This window comes from Apis florea, unplaced genomic scaffold, assembly GCF_048593485.1.
Source record: "Apis florea isolate Af1SG1 unplaced genomic scaffold, ASM4859348v1 contig_3081_pilon, whole genome shotgun sequence".
Taxonomy (NCBI): Eukaryota; Metazoa; Arthropoda; class Insecta; order Hymenoptera; family Apidae; genus Apis; species Apis florea.
The window spans coordinates 2,905,643-2,931,599 of record NW_028256703.1 but is presented as its reverse complement, the minus strand read 5'-3'; the positions used below and the strand labels follow the sequence as shown (position 1 = coordinate 2,931,599).

The window sequence follows — 25,957 nt, the reverse complement described above, 5'->3', positions numbered from 1 at the left end:
TCGATGTTTCGATTATTGTGGATTATTAAAAGAAAAAAAAAAAGGGAGATTCGATCGTAACGTCGCGATGGAAGGAAATCGTTTCGGTTGTTGAATATGCGACAAAGTTTGAGGTGAGATTAACGCGATATCTGGAGGACAGTGGCCTGGTCGACACTTCCGGTGCATTGTCCGAAAAGGAAATGCGATCTTAGAACGTGGAAGCATGTCCAAATGTAACAATCATCGAAGAAGATATCCGTAAATTGATGTTGCACTTGAAAATTTTATTCTTCGTTCGCGATTTGTCTTTTTTTTTTTTTTTTTTTTTTTTCGTATCGAAAGAAGAAAAAAAATTGGAATGCCGAAGATCGGGACAAGGGCGACGGTTTTCTGTTACAGGGAAGCACGATACTTAAAGGGAGAAAAAAAGAAGGGATACTTGTATCAAGGAAACCTGTAAAGCTCGAAACGAAGTGCTACAAGTATTGCGTAACGATTGTAAGACGATAAATCCGAGTTTATCATTGTCTAACGTTATCTCACTTTGATCTCGCTTCTTTCCCTCGCTTCATTCATACGACAATGAAATGCAAATTCGATATCGCAATTAATATTAATACTTTCAATCCTCGTGATTCATGCATATATATCCTTATTCTGATTCTCAACTTTAATTACAAAAGATGACAAAAAGATACGCGAAATTTAATTTCTATCAAAATTGAAACTTTCTTGGAGTAATTTCTTCTTCTAACCGTACTCAATTTCGATTACGAATCTAATTTAAAAAAAAAATAAACATAAACATAAACATTACGTACACTCACAATTTCAGCGTGACGAAGAAATACGTGTAATTTAATTTCCTACCCAAGATCTTCGAACTTTTATTTCATTACGTCCGTGAAACGATGGTTCTCAATCCTGTTGTGCCTCGTATCGAACTACTTTTAAAACTACTATTACCCTCGGTCGGTAATTTTTAGTCGGAAAATTGACCAATGAACTCGCACGTTAGAAACACGAGCCACGATTAGGGAAGGCAGTTAGCAAGAGAAAGAGCTATATTACGGTACCTGACACGTAACACGGTTATAAGTCAGAGGCTAGGAACGAGACTGAATCGTGGCTTTCTCCGACTGGAACGAGGCAAAATCACCGCGAGGCCATTCCGGTAATCGCGGCCGTCCACTTCTGTCCTTCGGCCAGAAGGAATATGTAAGCGCTTAGAAAGTCATTAACGCTTCCCACGCGGCTCTCCTACTTATACAATGCGCCTCGGTGTATCGATCGATCGATCGGTATACCGACGGGATACGCGGTATACCCATCGTGCACGGAATAAACAAAATCGTATGGAAATGAGTCAGAAACGAGTGAGAGAGCGCGCGTTCTCTTCGTTCGAAATATTTTTAGTTCGAGGCAGGTGTAATCTTGAAAGCGATTAATAAGAGAAACGTTGGGGCAAAGGATGTAAGTAACGATGGGAAGTAACGGGATCGACTCGAGTCGAGGCTCGACGGGTTTTTCATTGGAACTACGCGCCGATGACGCGTACTATGATGAAAAGAATTCGAAATTATTACGTGTATTATAAGAAAGGAGAGGTCCAATGTTACGAAAGTGATACAAACGTGATACAGTTTCAGAAAAAAATATAATATCGAGGACAAAAAGGAAAGATATAGTTACATCACTTCCGTAATAAACGATCCAAACGGTCCAACGTTACATCATCGTCCAAGAGAAGACGTCGAGGATAAATCGAATTACGCGAAACTTCTCCTTTCTTCCTCGTATCTACCATATATATATATAAACTACGCTCCCATATATCCCACATACATCCATTAATAAATTAAATATCCGACGCATCTCTTCGAGAATACTTACTTTCAAAACTTCGATCTTCGAGAGGATCGATATCCTTTCGCATAAAAATTTTTCCCCTCTCCCCTCCCCCCCCCCCCGTCTGGACGAGAATTTCGATCGTTACGCCATCGAGAGAGAATTATGGCAACGAGATCGAGACGAAAACCTACGAAACGAAAGTAACCGGGGAGAGTTGCTTATCCGCGAGACAGGAGTACGAAAGTATCGAACTGTTTCTCTGGCGTGGAACAAAACCGCGGATAGCGGTTATTCTGGCGGAAGCAGGGCTCCCCCTAACACCTAGACAAAACGAAAGGGAACAAGCCAGGGGGAGAAAAAGAGGAGCGTGTGCACACCGGTTCGCTGGACCGACTGAGAGAGGATGAGATCACCTGCGATGGATGAATCACGGCTTACTTCTGCACCATCCTAACGGAACCACTCGAGAAATTAACGACCTCGACACTCGCTCCGTGCGCTTCTGCTCCTATTCGAAAAAGGAAGACGGAGAGGCGAGCAAGAGAAGAAGAAGAAGCGAACGGCGGGAAGAGCGGTGGAAATAAAAGGTGGAAAGGGTGGAGAGGGGCGTCCTCGAAAATCCTGCGTGGCCGGAGGGTAGAATTGGTAAAGGGATCGATTGTACACAGCGCAAAGGGTAAAATCGCAACTGCACACAAGCTCGTTTACGCGATTAATTTCGAGAAGGGACGTTTGTTAGAGGCAAGATTTGTCTTGGCATTTTGCTACTTTGAATAACAAGTTCTTGGGTAGTAAATGAAGGGTTGTTCGAGGCTTAATTTCGAGTTATGGTTTATCGCGTATGGCTAAGTACAGGATAAGATAACAACGATCAGAATGTCATCTTCTTTTCGATTTGATCGAATTCTGAAGCGAATATTCAATAATATTTTGAAATCCTCAATCTCGTTATAAGAATATTCGTTATTGAAAAGAAAGAAGATATAATTTGATTATCGGAGAGAGATCGTGCTTCTTCCTTTTTTTTTTTTTAAATAAAGATCTTGTCTTGTCCTCTGCTAGAATTTTAATATCGATTTTTCAGAATAGACGCAGAAATAAGGATTGGGAAAATTGGTGGAATAGAAAGAAACGTGGGCGTAATGTCGCAATGAATATTAACCGAAATACCATCGGTTTAAACCAGATCCGAGGGAGGAGGCGGCGAGTTAATCGCGGAGCGGGCCGACGACGATCCTCTTCGACTCCTTTCGATTTCAATATTTATGACGTTCTGAGTGGCCCGTTCCATTGTCGTGGAAGCGGCGGTGCACGGCTGCATTCATCCGGGCACAAAAGGAGCCGTAATGAGAGGGATCAAAGAGGAGAGAGAGGGAGAGAAAGACGACGGGCGAAGAGAGGAAGAGATAACCGAGAAGAGGATGAACCGTTGGAAAAAGGGGGACGACGGGGGAGAAAATGCATGGTACCAGTGCACCTGTAACACGGTGCAGCATTCGATGGTGGCCTAGAAATGAGACCGTGCCAACCACTATCCACGCTCTCTAGCCATCTCGAAAAAAAACGCTTTTCGTTCTTCGAATTTAAAGAAAATCTTTCGCGTAACAAACGACACGTAGATTGAAGAAAAATAAAAAAATGTGTGACACGTGTGCAGCTTTCGACGATGGCTCACACAAATATTTCCTCGAAAAAATATTTCTCGAGTTTGGAATTTAACGAAATGTATGGCAAACACGGTGCAGACGTTTCGATAATGGCCCAATGAGACTCTAGCCTCATCTCGAGTCTACAGGAAATCTTTGTAAGTGTAAACGATAAATAGACGGAGAAAATATAAATGGTAAATGTGACACGATGCAGTTTTCGACGATAGTTCAGATCGTGTCAAATATAAATGTAAAAAATAAGACGTCCATGCTTTCTTGTTTCGAAAAACAAGAAGTTCTTTTCGTTCGTTAAATTAAAAAGAAAATTCTTCTTTAAACGTATGCAAACAATAGAGGTAATTGGTCGACTGTTTTAGCACGAAATCGCCTGCTTGGTTCGTGATAGGCCCACTGGCGGGAGATAAGAGGAACGCGAAGAAGAAACTGCAACAGATGATAAATTGAATATACTGGTGGTAATAATTAGCCGAGTTCCTCTAACATTTCGAAATTTCGTGGTTATATACGAAATAAATATGTAAAGGATACATTTCTTTTTTTTTTCAAATTCTTCGCCTCTAAGAATTAATAATCTTCCCTTATCGATCGTTCGATAAAATACGATACAATAAATCTCCTCCGACCGAATAGAACGAGAGGATAAATTTTAACGAGCCATAAACACCAAAAATCAATTAACACAAGGAACGCGATAAATCACGAAGGAATACGGAAAAGGAGGGTACGGATCCGATACAGGTCACCGGCATCTTCAATTTCCGGCAATTTCAAACAGATACCTGTATTTACGTGTACGTATCGATGCATCCCTACCTGCAACCTTATTCGAGGAGGATAAAACCAGGACGAGTCCGCCTAATCCGCTGCGAGGGAGAAGAACTTTCCACCGCCGCGTTTCTTCTTCTCCTCGCCAAAATCACGCATCGAGGATCCCGAAAATAAAAAGGAAAATGACGCGAGAGAAGCAAACTCGAAGGAAAGTGCGAGGGAAGCAACAAGACCGAGACGAACGAATTCCGCGCATCCGTTTTCGAGGATTAGCGGTCGCCGCTCGTCTTTCTGTGTGTCCCTAATTACTTTAACGACCAATGTCCCGAGTGGAAAGTTAATTTCGCGCTGTAATCGTACCGGGGTAACTGCGACCGTCCACGGTGCATCTCGTTGCGAGCCAGGCATTCATTATGCCTCCGAGTTGCGTATGCATAGAAAATGCACCGACTGAAAATAGAATTCTACCCGTAAGCGATTCTTCTTCGAGGTCATTCTTTTCCTCTTTTTTCCTTCGTGTCTCTTACTCGAGCCTTCATGTTCTTATTCTTCCTATCTTCTCATCGGATAAATTAATTATTTCTACCGATCCATCGTTTTTCTTTTCCGGTATTCGCTCGATGTGTCGGTCGATAAGAACAATTTAATTCTTCTAATCCAAGATATCACACATTTCTGCATTTTGTTGCCAACAATTAGTAACAATTTACATTTTCTCGACGAATTATCGCAAAGTAACCTCGAACTCTTTCGATCCGCGTTTCTGCGATACAAAAAGAACACAATTCTGTAATGATTCGGTTAAAAATATCTCTTTTCGATTTAATGTACTCGTGATATTTTTCCCCCGTGGAAATTCAATATTCAAAGTATATTCCGTCGGACGTAATCCCATACTCGTTTATTCGTCGTTTGCCCGTATCACGAGCAACTCCTTCTCTAAACGAGAACCTCCTCGTCGCGGAATGTCGGTCGCTTTAATTGCTATCCGGGTGTTAATTCAGCCTTCTTCCCGGCCCATTCGGGATTTGGCCCGCGCTCAAGAGAGAGAAAGAGAGAGAGAAATATCGTAGCCGAGATGCCCATGCAGAGACAACCCAGCGAGGTTGATGGACTCTTTCAGCTCTGACCGAGATGCGAGTTACGCGGCAGAGAATTCCTCCTCCTCCTCCTCCTCTTCTTCTTCGATCGTCAACCATGTCGGAGAAATTTCCAATGCTTCGCGCAAACATTTGACCGTTTCTTCCAACGAGCCTCAGCCACGTGGCCTCTTTACCTTCGACCAATCTCTGGCCTTCGACCTCCAGATATGTAAACGAAAAATAAAAACTTCATTCTCGCAATCGCGAAACTCTCGAAAGGAAGATACTTCGAGCAGTGCGATTTGAAAATATAAACGCACGATTCCAGTAAAAAAAAGAAAAAGAATAATCGTCGACGAAAAAAAATTTCCACTGGATGGAAGATTCGTTCGATGGATCGGCGAGCTATTCGACGAATGCGAGGGAAAAACTGGAATAAAAGCGAGGTATTAAATAGCGGTGAAATTAGAGGTGGAATTTTCTAGCGGTTATGGCTTCGCCCTTCGAGAGAGATGGAAAAAAATTTTCGAGCGAGGAAATCCTTTCTCCCTTCGACCCGGGGAAGGAAGGGAGGAGAAAAAAATGAAATTTCCAGCGGCGCCAAAGTTGAGAAGAGCGGAGAAAAAAGTTTCTAATTGCTCGAGAACTCTAGCGAATTCGATAAAAATTTGCTCGGCACGTCGATCGAGCGATATATTGGGAAAGTTGCGGCTTTCCGTTACGCGTTTTTCCCCCGCGGCTTTTCGGAAGCATCGAGAGAGGAAAAAGAAACTGTTCCCCGAAGACGGCAATTACGAATGTTGGGTCGCGGCGAGGGCGGCCTGCCAACTGCAACCGCTCCCCACCAGATCGCAACCGCACCTGCAACCGTTAAAATGGCGTTGTTCTTGCACGCCGGCATAATTGTCCGCCGACACTTGAAAACGTAACCGGTCGAGACAAAATCGCTATTTCCTCGATGATACTCTGCCAACTCTCTTCGAATCTGCGAATTAATAATCCTTTCGCGGATGGATTCCTCTCCTCTACTCTCAATGTACGGCGAAGAACAAAGAAATAAGATGGAAGGTGCGCAAGATTGGTAATCGTAAAGTTTAACAGGAGAAAGTTTAACATTAAACCTACCCACGGCGCGGTCAAATGAAATTTGAAATTTCGTTTAGAATTTCTTGTATGTACAAAGTTACCGTATGACTTATTGGACTTTTTCTATAATGTAGATACAACCCATTTTTCAATATTCACAACTTTCTGTATCGTTTACTTTACGAATCCAATTAGCTGAAATCTCTTTCTATATTAAGATACAAATGTTTTTTCGCATTTGACCGCTCATGGTAGGAATAGGTGAAATGTCGGTAGGTTTAGTGTTAAAAGAGACGAAGAAAAATTTACGAGAGAATGTTCGATTCCGTTTCGTACCGGATTTCCACGAAATTTCCACGCAATTTATTCAACTGCCGGAGAAAATTCCTGCCACGTGCATATGCACCGCCTCGGGTATAAGGAGTAGCAGGTATTGCACGCGAAGACGTGCTCGATGCAATATTGACGTACGTGATATTCCGCGTCGATCGAAGAAATTAACTTTCCTTTCTTTCTTTTTTTTGAAAGACTTAATCTTAACCTTATCGATCGAGGTGGCTTCAACTCGGGATCGATGAAATGGCGTTTATTAAATGGCGTTTCTCACACATTTTTGCACGTTGGAACGCATACGTTTCATTGATCGCGGTGAATTGCACGGTCAATATTTACACGCTGGGGAACGCAATTCCACGAGATTGTCGCTATCGCGGGGTTTGCAAAGCTTTATCGAACGCCGATGAATCGTGCATTAAATTAACGAATGTACGCTCGACAGGCGTGCAGAATTGGATGCTTCCCCCCTCCTTAATTAGGATCGACGGCCTTGCGAACATCCTCCTCCGTGTTTTTGTTTCCTTCCCCGTTTATCTCTAATCTAATGGAAGAGATTTCGATTTCGAAACGTTAAAAGAAGGAGGAGGAGGAGGAGGAGGAGGAGGAGGAGGAGGAGGAATATTTCTAGGAAATTTTATACGCGCGACGTAACAGCAATTCGAAAGAAGAATATATAATGGGACGAGGAAGAGAATAGGTTGTAATTCATAATCGAAGAGGAACAATAATCGCAATCCTCTCTCGTTATAAATAGCTGACACGGTTACTTAATGTCGGGCAAGGCCAGAGAACAGTAGCCGTCGTGTACGAAAGTGGTTAATTATAATCTCTTCTATTCGAAGCTGAACGACACGCTTTCGGGATCCCGTTATCTCAAATTATTTCGCGATCCGTATCTTCCCAAAAATTCCAATTCCTTCTCTCTCTCTCTCTCTCTCCACTTTCATCATTCTCACGGAATAAAATTTGCGTCAGAAATTTCCAATTTTCGAGGATGAAAAAGAAAATTTAAAACTCGATCCCCAAACGCGCAAGAACCATAATTAATAAAACGGAGCCATAATTAAAAATAAAAATATTAATGAACAAACATATATATATTTCAACAAAAACTATTCTGAATACGTTGGAATACGTTGTTGCGGGGCAACAAACTTTACTACGCGAAAGAAAAAGCTCTCCTCTTCGTCCAAAGATGAGGAGGATCGAGGTTCGAAAAGCTTATCAACGATGGAGGAGGATCGTAAATCGCGGCGAGAGATAGAGAAGGATCGAAGTTTTCGCGAAACGGCGAGAGAACGATGGCGGACAGACAAATTTATGGGTGGTCGTTCCCGCCAAGGGTGGCCAACCCTGTCACGGTTTCACGAGAGAAAGAGAGAGAGAGAGAGAGAGAGAGAGAGAGTGTTCGGCGCAACTCGATCCCGAATAAGAATTCGGTGCACGTAAATCGGCGCGCAAAAACTAGAACCTCCTCGCTCGAGGAGAGGTCGTCGAGTCTGATCGGGAACCGGATTCCGATCAAAGCGTGGTGCCGTATAAGGTTCACGAGCAATTATAATCCGTTTCTCTTTCTCCTTTTGCTCGAACAAATCGGCGACGAAATCAAAAAAAAAAAGAGGTTGAACGTTGTGGTAATAACGAAATTATAAAGTTTCGAGGAAAAGAAAATATTGGGATCGTAGCTTGGTTCGTAAATTCGTTCCAACATCTTGGACAATTCTTCAAGAAATTGGGAAATACGAGGATATAAAGCTCTTCAACTTTTCTGTCGACAATCTCGTTATTGTTCCACGAGTGTATTTACGAAAATTGGCCGAAAATGGCTATGGCTCGCGTCGAGAAAGTCGTTCCTCGTGCGCTCGATTCGATGCACTCGTCTGTCGACCAACTGGTGAGTCGGTCGCGTTTTCACGGTCGTCGGAGACTAGTCGCCACGACCGAGTATGCGCCAACTCGTACACCAATTCCCCAATGAATTCAGCGATCGACGAAGATCTGGTCGCTGACAACCGATGGACAACCAGCCATGATCGTGGCCTCGTGAGAATGATACGCGAACGATGATCGAACTGAAATGTTGTTTTTGACGACGATTGGATTGAACGGATGACCGAGTTCGATAAAAAAAGCAAAATTTTCTTGCTCGAAACAAATATTATTTTACGCGTTTAACGGAATACTTCGTCCGGGTTATCAAGTTAGAGCATCGGTTCGTTAAAGCAACGCCATTAGACTCTCTAGATACGGATACCGGGGTTTCTTTGGGCAGAAAGTTTTTGCTGATAACGTTGAAGCCATCGACGCGAGAGTGAAATAAGCGGCTATGAATGTTGGAAGGTTCGTTAAGAAGTTTCTGACGATTCGACTAACGAGGCGTAACGAATTCCATTTTCCAACCGTTGTTTCTTACCAACTCAAGGAGGCGTCGGTCAAGTTTCGTTTCGTTCGTCGAAAAGTTTGAGACAATCCTCGTCGGATTTGTCAATGTTTTGACTACGAGCAAATATCGAAGAGATATCGACAAATAGAAATGCGATTATCATCCGTTCGGCCATCTATTTCCAAGATTTTCAATCGTGAAAGGATTCGCTCGTTCGCATTCACGTCTCGCCTATCCTTTTCCACCATGCTCTTCGTGACGCACAATGGCAGGAAATTAATACGTATCCCTCGTCTATGTGGGGGGTGATGGGGGCTTAGCGCGTCCTTGCATAAAGATAAGCGTGGTTGTTCGAGCAAACGAAATCACCGGAGGATTCCATTCAGATAACGAAACACAATTTTATGCTTGGATAAGGGACGATTTTAGCGACCGAATCTCTGCGAAATTGAATAGAAAGCCTCGGTTAGATGGTTTACCACGTTTTGGGAAAATCGATAACATTATCCCTTCTTAGTATCTTTCTCGGTCTATTCCAATATTCCAAGGTCAGCGTTTCAAACTCCTCCCAAACTCTCGATACGATATAATTTCTAATTAATTATATTCTATATAAGCGAAAGATATTATACGAACGATTTGTTTAACGCTTCCAAAAGTTGTATGTACAAAAATAAAGAAACGATCCAGTATATTTATTTATATAGTTTTACGCGAGCTGCGTTCTACTATCTGTCTAATCCTTAAATTAATCTTACTTTTCATAAAGCGTTCGTGAATCCATATTTGCGCAACATTTTTCTACTTGTTTAACGAGTATAACGACAAAGTTTGGCATCTTAAACCCAAGAGATCTTATAATACAAAATGAACACAAGAGGGAAATTTTCCAATCCGATCGATCAATGCCACGAACCGATATATCGATTTCATTTAAAAATTTAAAAATCTCAAGATAATTAAATTGTCGACGGCACGAAAACGGTAGGAATAGCGAAATAGGAATAGGAACGTGAATTATTTTAAGCCCCGAATATTAAATCTTCGAAAAGAGATTTCGAAAAAAAAAAAAAAAAAAAAAAGAAAGTATACATGTCAGCGCGCACTGGCATAAATCTTTTTCTTCCCGATTTACCGGTCGTCCTCGAGTCCTAATCCTTAGCTTTTCCGCTTTGAAAAGGGAATGTCCTTCCGCTCCATAGAGCGTGCAGGCAAAGAAAGGGCGAAATGGGCGAGGCCGAATGCGGCTAAACTTTTTCCAGACACTTTCTCGCTACCCTAATGAATTCGCCATCCGTGAGACTCGACCCGAGGAATTATTAACTCCTGCTAAGTCAGTCATAATCGAGAGAAACGAAGGAAAAACGAAGGGATTCGATGGAAATTTTAATTCTTTTTCTTTGTCCAGATTCCAAGCGAGCTTCGATCACATTCTCCCTTTTCCCAACGAAAGAGGAAGATTCCACGATGTCGTCCACGTTTTCTTTCTTTTCTCGTACTTTTTTCTTTTTTGTTTAACTCGTTCCAAAGAGAGAGAGAGGGGGGGAGGAGAGGGAAAGGGGGGGGGGGATGAAAAGCAGGGCTCGCGCGCCACCCAGAAATCCAAGGTTCTTCAAACAAACTTGAACCCTGGACTGAAAGAAAAGCTCGACGTGCACGCTTTCACGCTCGCCTCCCTTTCCTCTATTTGCCCCGGCTTCACATCCGTGCATGCAGGAATAATCGGCAGCCTCTTCTTCGTTTCAAAGGGATCATCCTCCAGACTTTTTCTCCTTCTTCTTTTTGTTTTTCTTTCTCTTTCTTTTCCTCTCTCCGTGCAGAACCGGCATGCAGAATGAAGGGAAGGGAAGGTGGAGAGATCGGGGAAGAGATCGTTTAAACGGTAGGAGTCGTGTCAGAAACTACTCCTTTTAAAGTATTAATCCCACCTATTAATTCTTAAAGCGTACGTCAAATTGCGCTCTTTGTCACGCTCCTGTTATCCCTTTAAAGCTACACTCTCTTTCAAAATAAAGTGAGATACGTTGATACGTTGATTTAACTCCTGACTAGCGTGAAGATACAATTTTTCTAAATGCAATTCAATTAATTCACACGTCTAACATTAATCCAAACATATTTTTCATAAATACATTACACGTCGATTCGAGCTACTCTCAACGAATCTAGGAGCATCGAGTTAATTCACACGTCTAACATTAATCCAAACATATTTTTCATAAATACATTACACGTCGATTCGAGCTACTCAACGAATCTAGGAGCATCGAGTTAATTCACACGTCTAACATTAATCCAAACATATTTTTCATAAATACATTACACGTCGATTCGAGCTATTACTCAACTAAAATTGTCACGAATCTAGGAGCATCGAATTAATTCACACGTCTAACATATTTTAATTCAAACATATTTTTCATAAATACATGGATTACATTACATGAATTCGAGCTATTACTCAACTAAAATTGTCACGAATCTAAGAGCATCGAGTTAATTCGTACGTTTAATATTCCTCGCGCAAATCGATATTGCACTCGGATCCAAGATGGATCCGCAACGAGGAGCGCGGAATTGCCCTGTGATTCACGATCCAGAGCCGTGGAGAAATTTGGAAGCGAGGTAAAAGTTCGATCGAAAACCCGCCCGTATTTGCAATCCCTCTCCGATCGTTCGTCCAACTCGTCGTTCCGGCGTATTTATGGCGGGGCATAAAAACGGGCGGGCCAACGGGGCATCCCTTGCAACCGGATGTCGGCTCCCTCCCGCGCCGAAATTTCTATTTTCCACGCGAAAAAACGAGGAGGCAGACGGGGAAGAAAAACGCGAGGGAGCGAAGACGCGTTGGGTGTGGGAGGAAACGGCGCGATAAAAACAATGGCCTCGAGGAGCGGAGGATGGAAACGCGGGGCACGATTGTGGGACGACGAAAAATCGCGAATAACCGGGGAGGAGGAGAGGCGGTTGGAAGATAAGGCGCGGGAAGATTTAGAGAGTTGGTGGGTGTGGAACGGAATTAGAGTGCGGATTCGTAGATGAGACGAATGAGTCAATGGGAAATTGTGTGAACCAGGAGGAGAATCTAATGAAAGAGTTGAATATGCATTCGTATCGGGTGGTGTTGGAAAAGTGGTTAATTAAAATTTTCGAATAAAGTCGCTTCAAGTGATTACTTATTAAAATGAATTGAATTTATTCGTGGTTGTTATAAATTGATCCGATTTTCGCATCGATCACTTGGCCACATTGTTATTGATGTAACTCGACGAAGTGACTTTATTCCTCGACTATTAAATTTTACCCGTCCTCGTGGTGAAATGTGGAATGAAATTTTGACTGAATTGAAGATCTTTGATCGAAACTATCACAGCGATCTGTAATACGAATATTTATTAATAACAAAGTTTTTGCAAAGGAGAATAATATATTGCTTGAAAGTGTGCATACGTAAACGATCAAAGTTATTCGATAAAATTAATCTATCGTCTATCTTTATATATATAGATATTCATCTTATACGAGTGGTAATTTCGTTCTAAGCAAAAGTGCGCGAAGAAAGGTTTTAACGATTGCAAAAAATAAAAAATACGCACCAAGCAATTATTTAGACAAGTTGTCTTAAGAAGACATTTGTGAAAACATCTTAATCAAACAAGACGAACAGGAAAGTGACGGACGCACGCTCGATCGAATCCTCTCACACACGCGTCGACGAATAACACAGCAGACGACCACGAATGTACAAAGAAAACGACGCGCGAAGCGAATTTTTCTCGTCATCGATCGTCATCACGATGCATCGTGATTATAATCGATATCGAGTCGAAGGCGTGAACGAGGCGACCTTGTTGTTGTGAAACCGCGGTCGATTAAATACGCGTATACGCAAATAAACGCAAATAGCGAGCGAAAAAAAAAAAAAATAAGCGAATGAACAACAAGAGTGGGCGAGGAAAAATAGCGGCAATAAAGACAATGGTCTTAATAAAGAGTTTAGTCGGAGCGACTAAACCGTTGGAGAGCGGTTCGAGGGCGCAGCTGTCGGGGAGAGGAAGGACGAGACTTTGCACGCTGCTTATTTAAAACGAACGAACGAACGAAGGAAGGCGAGAGAAGCGAGCGCGTGTCGAGACGTACGCGTACACGGGTGTGCGTGTGGGCGTGTATCGAAACGCAGGCGCGCACGAGGGCAGAAAGTAACAATTCGAGAGAGTACGTTCGGATACGAGTAAGCGTTCTTTCCCTCCACGCGTGACTCACGCGCGCGTACACCCGCGTGAAATTCAATAATAAAGCGGGCAAACTTTGGACGGAGTGTTTGCCACGGGATGACAATACGGGGGGGAGTTACGCGTAGTTGAACCTTTCGATTCGTCGTCACTCGAATATATCCCGAAGCGTATTTCGACGCCAATTAATATAGGAGGCGTTGTGTGTCTATTCCTCGTCCTTCGTTGTTTGCGCGCCGAGCTCCACGCACTTTGTTTTTTCGACTTTTGGAAAAATTTTTCGATCGAATGATATTGGAACGAACGATATTTTCCGACACGCTTTGCAATTCCAATGGAATTCCTGGAAATGGAATATTTTTGATAAATATTCCGCGTAGATTTTCCACCTATTCCACCAGAAATTTTTTTTCCACCAATCTCGATTAAAATTCCACGTTCCCGACGCGTTCTACTCGCAGCAACAATTTCAGAAACGTAGAGAAGGAATTCTATCGCGTTACTTGGCTCGCATCGCATGCAGTTTCGCTTGGTTTTCGCCCGAAGCCCCGCGAAACAGTATCCACGGAAAATTGGAAAAAAGATCCCGTAACGGAGGCGGCCTCCAAGATTCGATAAGCCGAGAAATGGCGTTCCTCGGCAATTTCCCTTCCCCCGAGCAACTCCTCTCGATAGAGATATTCCTTTTCGGCCGAGGAAAAATTCGCAGGGTAATATAACCGACGCGAATATTTTCGATCCGTTAATCGAGAAGAGACACGTTGAATCCGGAATATCTGAGACTGCATCCTCGAGTGCATCAGACACGCGTGTGAAGCGTTAAGTTGTCGCGCTTAGGTTGGCGTGCACCTGCGAGACACATGTTGTGCTCGAGTTACCATCGAAGGAAGATGGGAAAGACGGTCTCTCTTCGATCTCAAAATGGCAAGAATCGACGAAATCTTTTCTCCTCGTGGAAAGAAGAAAAAGAAGAAAGAAAGAAACAAAAAGAGACAATTTACATTTTCTCGAGTCAAAGACGCGTGACGATATTTTATTTCATAGCCCGTTTGGCTAATGGTAACGGATCGAGCTGTTACACGCAAAATTCACATGTTTTCGTCGCCAAGTGTCGCGTTCGTTTACTCTTTATAGCGTGCACGCTGGTGCACTTGATACGCGAGAGCGATAGGGGGTGCGGTAAACGAAAATAGAACGGATCGATGGTGTTTTCAATAAAGTACGAGTATCACGACTTGACGCGATGCTTGAAAAAAAAAAACGCTCAAACAATTTTTCCTTTTCTCGAAAAAGAGAAAAAAGTCCGTTTGAAAGCCTCGAAACTTTAATTTCTAACGATGACGAAGAATCTTCGATCGTCTTCGATTTCTTAAAGAAATGTCCACTTGCTGCTCCGGTCGAACAGGAATTTTCGCTTCGAATTGATTCGATTTATGCGCGGTTCAAACTTTCTCTAGCTCCGCCGACCCGAGCGCGTCACACGTTTCTCCGAGAAGTTTGCCGAGATCTAAACACGTTTTCCACAATCGCGATTCCTCGAAAAGGAATATGACTCGATCAAAAGATCTCTCTCTCTCTGTCGAGAAACAAAAGAAACTGATCCGTGATCGGAATAAATGATCGTAACCGCTCTACATCGTCCAACTCGAGATCCACGCTCGATTTCGAAACGATGAAATTTCTTCTATCATTTTCCCCCACAAATTTTGACATTTTTTGCCAACGAGCCTCGAAACGATTTTTCTAATTCTCAGGACTAATCGAATAAAATACAATTTTTCGAGAATTCTAGCCAATCATCTCTCTCTCTCTCTCTCTCTCTCTCTCTCTCTCTCTCTCTCGTGCGCAGATACATTTTTCGACCTAGCTTCAACTGTTCCAGAGTCTAACGGAAGTGTAACGCTGACTTTTTTTGACGACGTACTTTGGTACAATGGCACGTTGAAAAGCTACTCACTTTTTTTTTTGTTTCATTATCTCGTCAATGATCTTCGTCACAATGCGGTGTGCCGAGTCATTAAATGAGTCATTTGTCACAAATCGAATTAAAAAAAAAAAAGTCTCGCGCGATGAATCGATCGAAAAACCCACTATCTCTCGCTATCTCTCCCTTTTCCCCCAAGATTCTAATCGAGATTTATTTTTTTCCCATTTAATGGATTTCGAAAATCACTATCACAATATATATCCTATCGCTCTCGACACAATGTTCACTAGCAAAAAAAAAAAGAAACAAAAATAGAAATAACTCTCAACAATTTATCTTTGATCTAGAACAAGCAACGCTGATAATCGACTGTTCTCTCTCTCTCTCTCTCTCTGTTAATCCAAAGCTTGGAGAGCAGAAACTTCGAGAGACACGTTATTCGAACAGTTGAACAGTGATCGACTCGTGGTGGTACAGAGAGAGAGAGAGAGAGAGAGAGAGAGAGAGAGAGAGAGAGGGAGAGAGAGTCGTTTTCATGGGACAATTTCATCGGTGGTGACCCTTAGCCGGAGTGCAGCGGGGGGCGAAGGAGCCGGGCCAAAAGTAACGAAGCGAGATTCGTGTCGACAAAGAGGGACGTTAATGAGCCAGACGACCGTGGAATTGAATTCGACGCCGCGCAAAGCGCACAAACGAATTTTCCTTCCACGGCAAATTGTCGTAGAATCCTATCGAACGAGCCTTACTCACCTTTCGTTCCAGCCTCTGTTCGTTCCTGAATCTGGGATTGCGAAGAAAGAGAGAAAGAGAGAGAGAGAGAGAGGAAAGAAAAAGAAAAAGAAAATTGATACGCGCGAAGGAACAATTGAAATGAAATAGAGAAAAAAAAAAAAAAAATGAAAAGGTTGGCGAAACTCGATGAAAATAAACGATAGGCGAGCGGTGGTGAATTATGTTGGAGGCGCGATATTTCGAGAGTTATTTTCCCGCTCGAAACAAATTGTCACGGATGACACGGTGTGTTCCAGGTGTGGGACAGCAAAAATAATTCTTTTTCTTCACCCCGCTGGATATTTCCCTCCATTTTTTTCTTCCTTCTCTTTTTCACACAGTCGCGTTTCTTTCGCGGTAACAAACGAGCTTTGTTCCGTCCGCGCCAGTATAAATAAATAAGTTCTGGCTGGGTGATTTTTAGCAGCGGGAGAGAGAGAGAGAGAGAGAGAGAGAGAGAGAGAGAGAGAGAGAGAGAGAGAGAGCAAGAGCAAAAGAAGAAAAAAAAAGTTTCGTCAAAACTGTGCGCGCATATTAACTGTCCGCGATAATGCTTCATCCGAAACGCCGAGACTTCCCTTTCGAGGAAATTTCCAGTTTCCTTCCCGATCGAACGTGCTCATCAAATATATTATTGGGATTAAAAATTTAATAAACGTACGAGAAGTATTCGTATTGAATAAAATATTATAAAATAAATAATAATAATTTCCAGTCGCTCGATGTCAAATTATCCATCCACCGCTGTAGAATTATCGCGCGCGTACTCGCCTTGAAATCGTGGTCGATTTCGTGTCACACATAAACCGAGCCTCTCGCCGATCGACCACGATCGACGTTTCTCAACCGTGGAGAAGAGAGATTGAATCGTTTTGGAAAAAATTCTTTCGATAAGCTATTATAGGACGATGTTAAAATTTCGAGCAAAATCTCTCTCCTTTTTCCCCCCCACTCTCGCGACTACTTGAATTATTATTCGTTCGTTATCCTTCCGTCATCCTTCCAGCGAGAATGAAACTCTCGTGAACTTTTAACGTCTGAAACGTCACTAATTACCGAGAGACGTCGAGGAGATTGAATTTTGTTTAACGATCCACCCGGTGTAAAATATCCCGTGTCCCATTAAAAACGTATTCCGTTCTCTTGGGATATCGACTATCTAATACAATACGAGTTGCCATCTCGAATCGAGATCGATATACGCGTATACTATATATCTGATGGTGAGAATCAATTTTTCTTTTTTTTTTTTAGCTGGACAACAATTTCTATTTCGGGTAAATTCGTTGCCAACGAGTGGTGGAAACTAGAGAGGAGAGGGGGATGCATTCCGATGGAACAAAAAGATAACAAAAGAAGGCAGGCGAAAATATAACGAGACGAAACGATTTTGTTACAATCAAAATCCGATTTTCATCGATAGTACCAGTTTCCATTCAATCCCGATGCCACGTGTAATATTGACTGACAACACCCTTCCACGAAATTTTTCCCCTCTCGCGACGAGTATAGCACGCGAGATGAAGAAAAAAGAGAAAGGAAAAGAGATTTTAATTCGGTGATATTAAAAAATCCCTGGATGGTGGAGGAGAAAGAAAGAAAAATTGAGGAGAAAAAGGAAGCTTAAGAATTTCCATTAGAGACGAGGACAGGAAGATGGAAGCGGACGAAACCAAACGAGAGGGGAGGGGGAAAAAAAAATCGTTCGACCAGCTGAAACCCGTACGCGGAATAATAAATCAAACTTTCCCGACATGGATCCACCTTCAATTTAATTTCCATACCTGGTGTCTCCCAACTTCTCTCGAGACACGGAATGTTGATGCAGTTTCTTCCTATAGCGCGTAAACCCTCTCGTCGCGAGGGTTTCTCGCGCGATTCTCCGACGTTTCTCTCGATTCCCTCCAATCTTTTTAGATCGTTTTAATCGTTATTAGAGTCTTATCCATCTAACCAATCTATAATTTTCTATCATCGATGGAATTACGGATGGATCGATTCGAGTCAAATTTTTTAGATATTGAAAATAATATAAAACTCGAAATAATGTGAAATATAATCTATGTACTTGATTCTCAATCTTCTGTACATAAAATCGTAAAAGTATTACTCGATCGATCGTTCGTTGTTGAACTCGTTCTTTTTAAGTTGCAAAAATGTATTTTTCCCCTTCGAACCGGGACTTTAAAATATCAGTCAACGTACGTGTAAATCATTTTTCCGAGAGATTTCATACGTATCTTCCAATGTTTATCCGTCTCTCTCTCGAATATTTATAAATACACTTCTCAAAACAAAAAAAAAAACAAAAAAAAAAAAAAAAAGGAAAAATAGAATTGAGAAATAATTATCTCTTCCTCCGACAATAAGTTCGTTCTCGAGCAGATAGAAGTAGATTACAATGTTATCTTTTAACCGTTTCTGCAGATGTCGAAAAAGAGGTCGATGTGCCAACCGCGTGTTTCCATTGTCTTCTAATTAAATATTCAACTGGAACTTAGATCGATCGGTATTTCAACGACCACGGGGAAATAACCGCAAAATCTGCATTCCACGTTCGAAAGGAGTTTTCTATTATTTGTCCATCCATTTGTCGAGTTTCCACTATCGATACATTTTGAACGAATCAATCGTATCAATCGTCGGCATCATCCTCGATCGATGTTTATTACGAGTCGACAATTGCGATTCAGATTGCGCGACATTGCATTTCCTATCGTTTGGATCAACAATCGACTCGATGGATTACCACTTTGTTTCAAATTTCAAAATGCATTCTTTTTTCTTTCTCTTCCCGCGCATTACCTATTCCAATGGGGATCCAATTTTCTTTATCGCGAAGATAAAGACAAAACGTCTTTTCAAAATGTCTTTTCAGCATAATTCTCTGACAATTTCTAATTTGCTCGATTATCTACCAAGGAAAAGTGCATTGTTTGTATTCCTTCTTCCTTATCTTTGTTATTTATTAATCCACGGAATATGCGACCAAACGATAAGATACTCCGTGCAATTTTACGACGTATTCTTAAAACCTTAAGAAGTCCATTGTAATCTTAAATTCATTTTCGAAAGGAGGGCATATCGCAGCATACAAGGGAGGGGGGGGAATAGATCACGTTGAAAAAGCTTGCATTCGTCGAAAACGATTTCCTCCACACTGATTCACACTGTGCAAACCAGATTAGACTCGTCAGAGAATCGAGCAAGATAAGCAAACTACTTTCAGAAAATCTATACGCGCACACAGATATCCCGCTATTTGCACCTTATCAATCGTAACCAACGAGCATCCACGCATTTACATTTTTCTTAATTAAAACGGAAAAAAAACCTATTTCCCTTATCTCGAGATTTTTACATCTCCCATAATCGTTCCATATCAAATTTTTCTTTTTCTCTTCTTCTTTTCCCCGACCAATTTTATCGAAACTTTAACGATCGATGATAAGCAAACGAGCCAAGCGTCGAACGAGCACTGCCAATTGTCGGCCGTGTGTAAACTTAAACTGGTCTCTCCGCTGCAACCGTCCCTGGAATCTTATTGTCTTTCGTCGCCTCTCTTTCTTCCCCGCTGCGCGCACGTAACAAGTTTGTGCATATTTCGGTGCAAACGTCACTCGAAAGAAACGATAACAATTGAGATACCACAACGGCCAAACAATACGCCTTGATGAATTATAATTAAGAGCATCGTAATTCAAGATATTAACGAATTTTTGCCCGATGATGAAACGGAGAATTACGATATTTGTTCGTCAAGATTCTCCTTCGTGCCGCGTTTGTTAACCTTCCAACGTTCATTGGAAAATTATATATCTAAATTTCTATTTCCTCGATTCTCTCGCACAAAAAACGAGCCAATATAAATAAATCACGCGTGATAAAAATGCGTGCGGAAACAGGACGAGGAATTTCACCAAATTGGTTCATCTAGGCAAGATTCTAAATTAAAATCGAATAGCAACCGGTTCGAATTTAACCGGGTGATGACGTTTACGAAGAGGAAAAGATTCCATTTTACTATTATTGCTGTTTTAATAAAATTCTACGCGCAGATTTTTAATATTCCCGCGTAGATCCGTCGCTGGAATTTCATTCCTTCGATAATTTCTTTTTCTTTTTGTAATCCCTCCTTCGCCGCTCTTTTAATTTTTTGAAATTCCCTCTTTGACACCATTCTATGTACCATTTTTTTTTTTCTTCTCTATTATTATCGAAATTCCTAGGAATATTGGCTTTACTAAACCTTTTAGGGTTTTCTCGCTAGGAATCCAATAAAATAGTATCGCTTGGCAAAATATGAAAATTTTTATAGAACCGCAATTCTTTAAAGAAACGTCTTTGAAAGAAACTCTATGGTAATACTCCATGTACCGTTCCAACATAAAAGAACCGATCACGAATAGTCGATCCATCTTGAAATTCCACGTATATTTCTCTTAATATTAATCGCTAAAAAAAAAAAAAAAAAAAAAAAGGAAAGAAAAATACGATGCAAATTCATCCTCACATCTACATTCCCTTTGAAAACGTTTCCCTTTCTCAACGAATTATTTATTCTATTTCCAAAAATTAGCCATCATTCATTGGCTCGAACGAGATATCCTCCAATTCCTGATCCGCATACGTGTTTAATCACCGCCGATTCACTCCGTCTCTCCAACCGCGAGTGATCCGCTTTGATCGAAGGAATACGTTCGTATATCCCCTTCTCCTCGTTAGTCTCCAAACTCGCGTTGCACATTTTTCGACGTGCGAGGATCGATTTCGGCTTTTGCGAACGAGATCGATAACCACTGAGAACGATCGTTCGAGTAATTCAATAACGATCCCTCGTTGAGGAAAACAAAATCGGTAATGAAATCGAGTTGGATCGAAGCGAGAAGTTAAAAGTCGACCGATTTCAAGAACAAGGATTTATCTATTCCGTTTCTTCAATACCAGATTGTGTCAATTTCTAACAACGGGGGAGAAACAATATTGTCTCGATAATATAAAATAAACCTTCCTCACGAACGAACGCTAATAGAGAAAACAGAAAAACTTGATAAGCTGATTTAAAAATCATCGAGACGTGCGATATAATGCGATATCGTATTCGAAGGATTCGAATGACATTGTCGGTTGGACGAGAAACGCGCGTAAAACACGTCGAGATGTTCCCGATCGGTGTGATCGGTCGTCGCAACACACAGAGAGAGAGAGAGAGAGATACAAACACCTTGCCAACGTACAAAGAGAGATTCGAGGTAACGGATAGAAGGCGCGAAAGAAAAAGAAGCGAGGCGAAACGACACTTTGCTCGCCTCATAAAACAATAACTGCTAATAAGACGCAATTGTTCGTGGCACGGAAGTAATAGAAGCGGAGAGGGCAATAAAACATCTGATCCGTTTGTCCCTCATCGAAACCGGTACGCAAGAAGCTGCTTTTGTGTATCCACATGTCCCGGCCCTCGTCAACGATAATCCGATTATCGGATGATAATTCGCGATCGTGAACGATAAAACAGGCGAGGGGGGAGGGAGAGAAATACTCGTCACGGGCTGCGAAGCGGAAAATCGGCTCGTTTCTCGATCTTTTCTCGAACCTCTCGGCGTGATTTGCAAATCTCTCTCTGCACGCAAAAGATTATCGATTTACGATCCCATCCTTATCTTTCCTCGAAATTGTTCTCAACAAAATTACGAGTTTGATAATGAAATTTATCTTCTTTATCTTCCACGAATATTTCCTGATGAATCCTTTTGATTTGAATTCGATTGTGCTCGCTTCGTCTTTAAATTCGATTGAAACGAGCACAATCGAATTTAAAGAACGAACGAAAGAAGCGAATAAAACATCCTCTTGAACTTCTAATGATTGGTTACACGATTTGATTAATTACGATCCGTTTCGATATACTCCCGAACGCCAATTTTCGTAATAATATAATTCGTATCGTTATTATTAATATTCATTATATCGCGAAGCTAATTGGACGGTCCGATAATTAGATCGTTTGAAAGAGAACGTGTTTCGAAACGAATTAATTGAGCTACGTAATATCCTGATTTGAAATTTTAATCCATCCATAAAGCGAAAACAATGATCGAATACGTGGCTTCGTGGATAAATGCGAGTCTCATGATTCGAGAGCGTATTAGAAGAATCTCTTTAATATTTTCCTCGAATTCCTCTCATTATCGTTCATTCTATAAACGATCGTCGAAAATGAAACGGATTTCTTCACAACGTGATTTCACGATTGCGATTACAGTTTTCACGTTCTATCTCCCGCGAAAAGGGATTTTTAATATTTTCAATTTTAAAAAAAATTACCATTACAATAGTAGCAAATGAATCATCGATGATTCACGAGAGAACAAAACTTTTAACCCGTTGCCTCACCATCTGACCCGTGGTAAGGACACTCGTTAAGATTAACTAAATGTTTGCTCAAGTATATAGTTCGAGCTAACATGTTACGTTTAATTGGACCATCGAGTAGCGGCACTGACTGATGTTTTTAAGCTCGCACATTGCATTGTTTTAAGAACTGCTCGGTTGACATCTATAATTCTATCTATAACGTTTCGAAACGTCTCGAAAAATCTCGAGTTTTACCGATTGATTTTCTCAAGACAAACGAATTCCGACAATTTGGAAAACGAAGAAACCTCGATGTTTAATAAGATAGTAAGTAAGTAAGATTTTTTTAAAAAACTTTCTAAACAAAAAAAAAATTTCATCCAGGTTATTATTTTACAATTATTTTTTGAAATTAAAATTTCCACCGGGAAAAACCCTCGTTTTCCTGTATAGACGCGATATACATACACATATATATGTCGTGTCAATCGATACACGTTCTTGGCTGCACTGGGCCAAGTGGAGCATGGTGGATTGAGAGCCACTGGCGTCTACCGCGAATAAACAGATCATCGACAGCTCTTTCATTGTCAATGCTCTTCCGAATCGTATGAAGAGTAGCGTCGGGAAAGAGAGAAACGTGAGCAAAGAGGCGGGCGGAAAGAGGTGAGCGAGCTAGTAGACGAAGATGTCAGGTTTGTTGGACGATGACGAACAACCTCGCTATCAACTTCCTGCTAGAATTGATATAGATGCGCGGGCCCTGTTCCTACTACGTTAAACGCGACGAAAGGGTCGTTGATCCGGATAGTTCAGCAAGTTATCGACTTTCTTCTCTCTCTCTCTCTCTCTCTCTCTTTCTCTTTTTTTTTGTCACACAACTATCCTCGCTGTTTCGCCTGGGAATATTTAAATGACGACGCTCGATACTCTCGTTGAATCGTGACAAAAAAAATGGGTTTTTCCAATTCTCGATCAATCGGGGGGAACCGACAACGATTGATATCCCGACGATGGAAATTCAGGGGAAAAAAAGATAGAGCAATAAATCTATTAGAAGAGTTAAGTCATCTATTTTTAAAAGATCTAATCTATTAATAAAAGAACGATGATTAATAAATCGATTGCCAGGAAATATTGTTGAGAAGATAAAGTTTTTAAATATTCGTTTCAATTGCGTTGTGACATATTGAAAAATAGAATAATTTTGATATATAAATTTGTCGTAATTTTTCTCGAAATTTATCGTGATGAAGCGAATGCTCGTAATTTTGAATGGCGGTTATAAATTTTCATTCGTAAAAAAAAAAAAAAAAAAGAAAAAAAAACAATCTGTACTAAAACAATGAATTATAAAAAAAATACGATTATTGTTCCATTTTCCACAAAAGGATCGAAGAATACCGCGAATTTCAATAATGATTTAAATCTAATAGACGGAAATATTTCGATAAATTGGAGTAGTACATATGTTCGTAATAAGAGGTTTGTATTTGACCATGAAAGATTTGATCGTTTTCCTTTCACTTTTTGGCGAACTAGCTTTTCATCGGTCGAACACGTATAAAAGGAATATAAAATTTTCTGTGATAAACATTACCACATTTGAATAATTTGAATGAATAATATTCTCGATAATAGAATATCCCAAGATGTCTTGTAAAAGCAATCTCGTCGTAATCTCTTACAGGTATAACGTAAACTTGACGAAAAGAAAAAAAACTTGGTTGGAAATACGTATAAGAAGTATGTAAATACTCGTGTATACAAATATCGCGTTTCCAAAAGAAATTACGTTTCGATGATTATACACGCATATATCGCATATATTCCATTTCATAGATTGTCTATGGGACACGAGTCAAGAAAAAAAATATTCATGATATCCTGGTACTGTAATATTCTATATATATAGTTCGCATTCTATTACTATTTCGAGTTGCAAGTAAGCCCCCAAATGAATCTAATTTCATCACGTATAATTCTTTTATTTTTTTGACAGCGATCTGTTTACTAACAAGCAGCCGGCCATTTTCGAGCGCGCGGTACAGGGCGTAACCAAAGCCGTGGAAAAGTTGTCCCTAACCCTACCTATGCCTCAACGTGTTAAAAGAAAAATCTCTGATAATCTTGTCACTCACCCTCAGGATACGCTTGTTTGGTCTGTACCCAGTCGATGAATGTGTTGGTCACGTTGTACAGCTGGCCCATGCCCTTGGGGTTGAACTTCGTGGTGGCGTTGTAGGGCAGCCCGGTCGTGTTAATCGTTGTGTAGTTGAGACCTTGCGATGCCATGATTCCGTTCAGCTGCCGGTCCAGATCCTCGCTGATTACACGCATCCGATTGGTCAGTGTTTCCTGGCAGTTAACTGGACACGACACCAGTAGAACAGAGAGCAGACCGAGGACCGCGAATCCATAATGCACCACGGCATTCGGCCGAAAACCACAGAACAAAACGAAAATCATGGCAGCGACTGACGCCCGGGACGCGTCGCTACGGACTGATGCCTCGGTTCGTTTCGGAGGCACGCGGAACCGAACCATCCCCACTCCGCCGCCGTTGCCGTGCGCTTAGCCATGCTTCGTAGTTCTGGTCCATTCGTTCCTATCGTTCAACGACCTTCCTTAACCATTATATTCTTCTTACTTTAAATTAAATTAAATTAAATCGAATTAAATTTCAATTTCGAAAGAATTTATCCACTTTTTTATGATTTGCAATAAATATTTTACACGGAATTTTTTGGTATGGTTTGTTTTTTTTTTATATAATTTTAATAGTTTAATCTTCCCGTTTCTAGTCCACTTGTTCCTATCAGTTATCGTAGAAACGAACGAGTAACGTTCTGCAAAATAGTGACATAATTCTTGAATTTTTTTATCGATATAAAGATAAATGTAATTCATAGATATTTGTTTAAGTGTATTTAAATGTCGTAATGGCTTATATACAGCAGTTATAGCATCGATTTTCGCGCTCTTGCAGGATTGGTCGACATTGGTCAAGTGTGGAGAAAGGACCAATCAGAGCGTTCAATTTTTCCCGCAAATTTGAAACGCGTGTCCTTGTTCTTTTAGCGCGAAAAATTGTGTTTTAATTAATCGTCGTGTCACGGGCACGATATGATGATTGTTTTTCTACAGTAATTGCACGGACAAAAGGAGGAGCAAAGATAAATTAACGTGGGAATCATGACGAAAGATACATTGCGTTCCTTACGTCATTTAATTGACTTGATGCAACAGTTTAAGATGTATATTTACAAGATTCTTGCGTTAATTCTCCTCCAAAACATCCTACCTTTATTCTCATCATTCTTATTATTTACTTAATTTCAATTTCAATTTATTATCGCGTTAATTTATAAAAATTATCTTTACTATCTCAAATTCTTTTATTTTTATCCTCGCTTTAAAAACATATTGATATAAAATATTTATTAATTATCTTGCCAACATCCTGATAACTAAAAAGAATTTATCAGTTTCGTATATTCCAATGAGTATTGTCA

At 40.9% G+C, this 25,957-nt stretch overlaps 1 protein-coding gene and 1 long non-coding RNA gene across 6 annotated transcripts in view; one reads left to right on the top strand and one right to left on the bottom strand.

The window, feature by feature from the left end:
- LOC100872532 (prominin-like protein) overlaps positions 1–24,989 on the bottom strand; it is a 39,885-nt gene extending 14,896 nt beyond the window's left edge. For all 5 annotated transcript variants that reach the window (XM_086908607.1, XM_086908608.1, XM_086908604.1 and 2 more), the window contains exon 1: positions 24,584–24,989. In XM_086908607.1, coding sequence (XP_086764733.1) covers positions 24,584–24,989 — 406 coding nt within the window. The remainder of the gene's footprint in view (positions 1–24,583) is intronic.
- Positions 1,027–17,841, top strand: LOC147657527 (uncharacterized). The gene is made up of 2 exons (XR_015292218.1): positions 1,027–1,200; positions 17,343–17,841. It is a non-coding gene; the product is annotated as an uncharacterized LOC147657527 (long non-coding RNA).
- Positions 24,990–25,957: the final 968 nt, after the last annotated feature.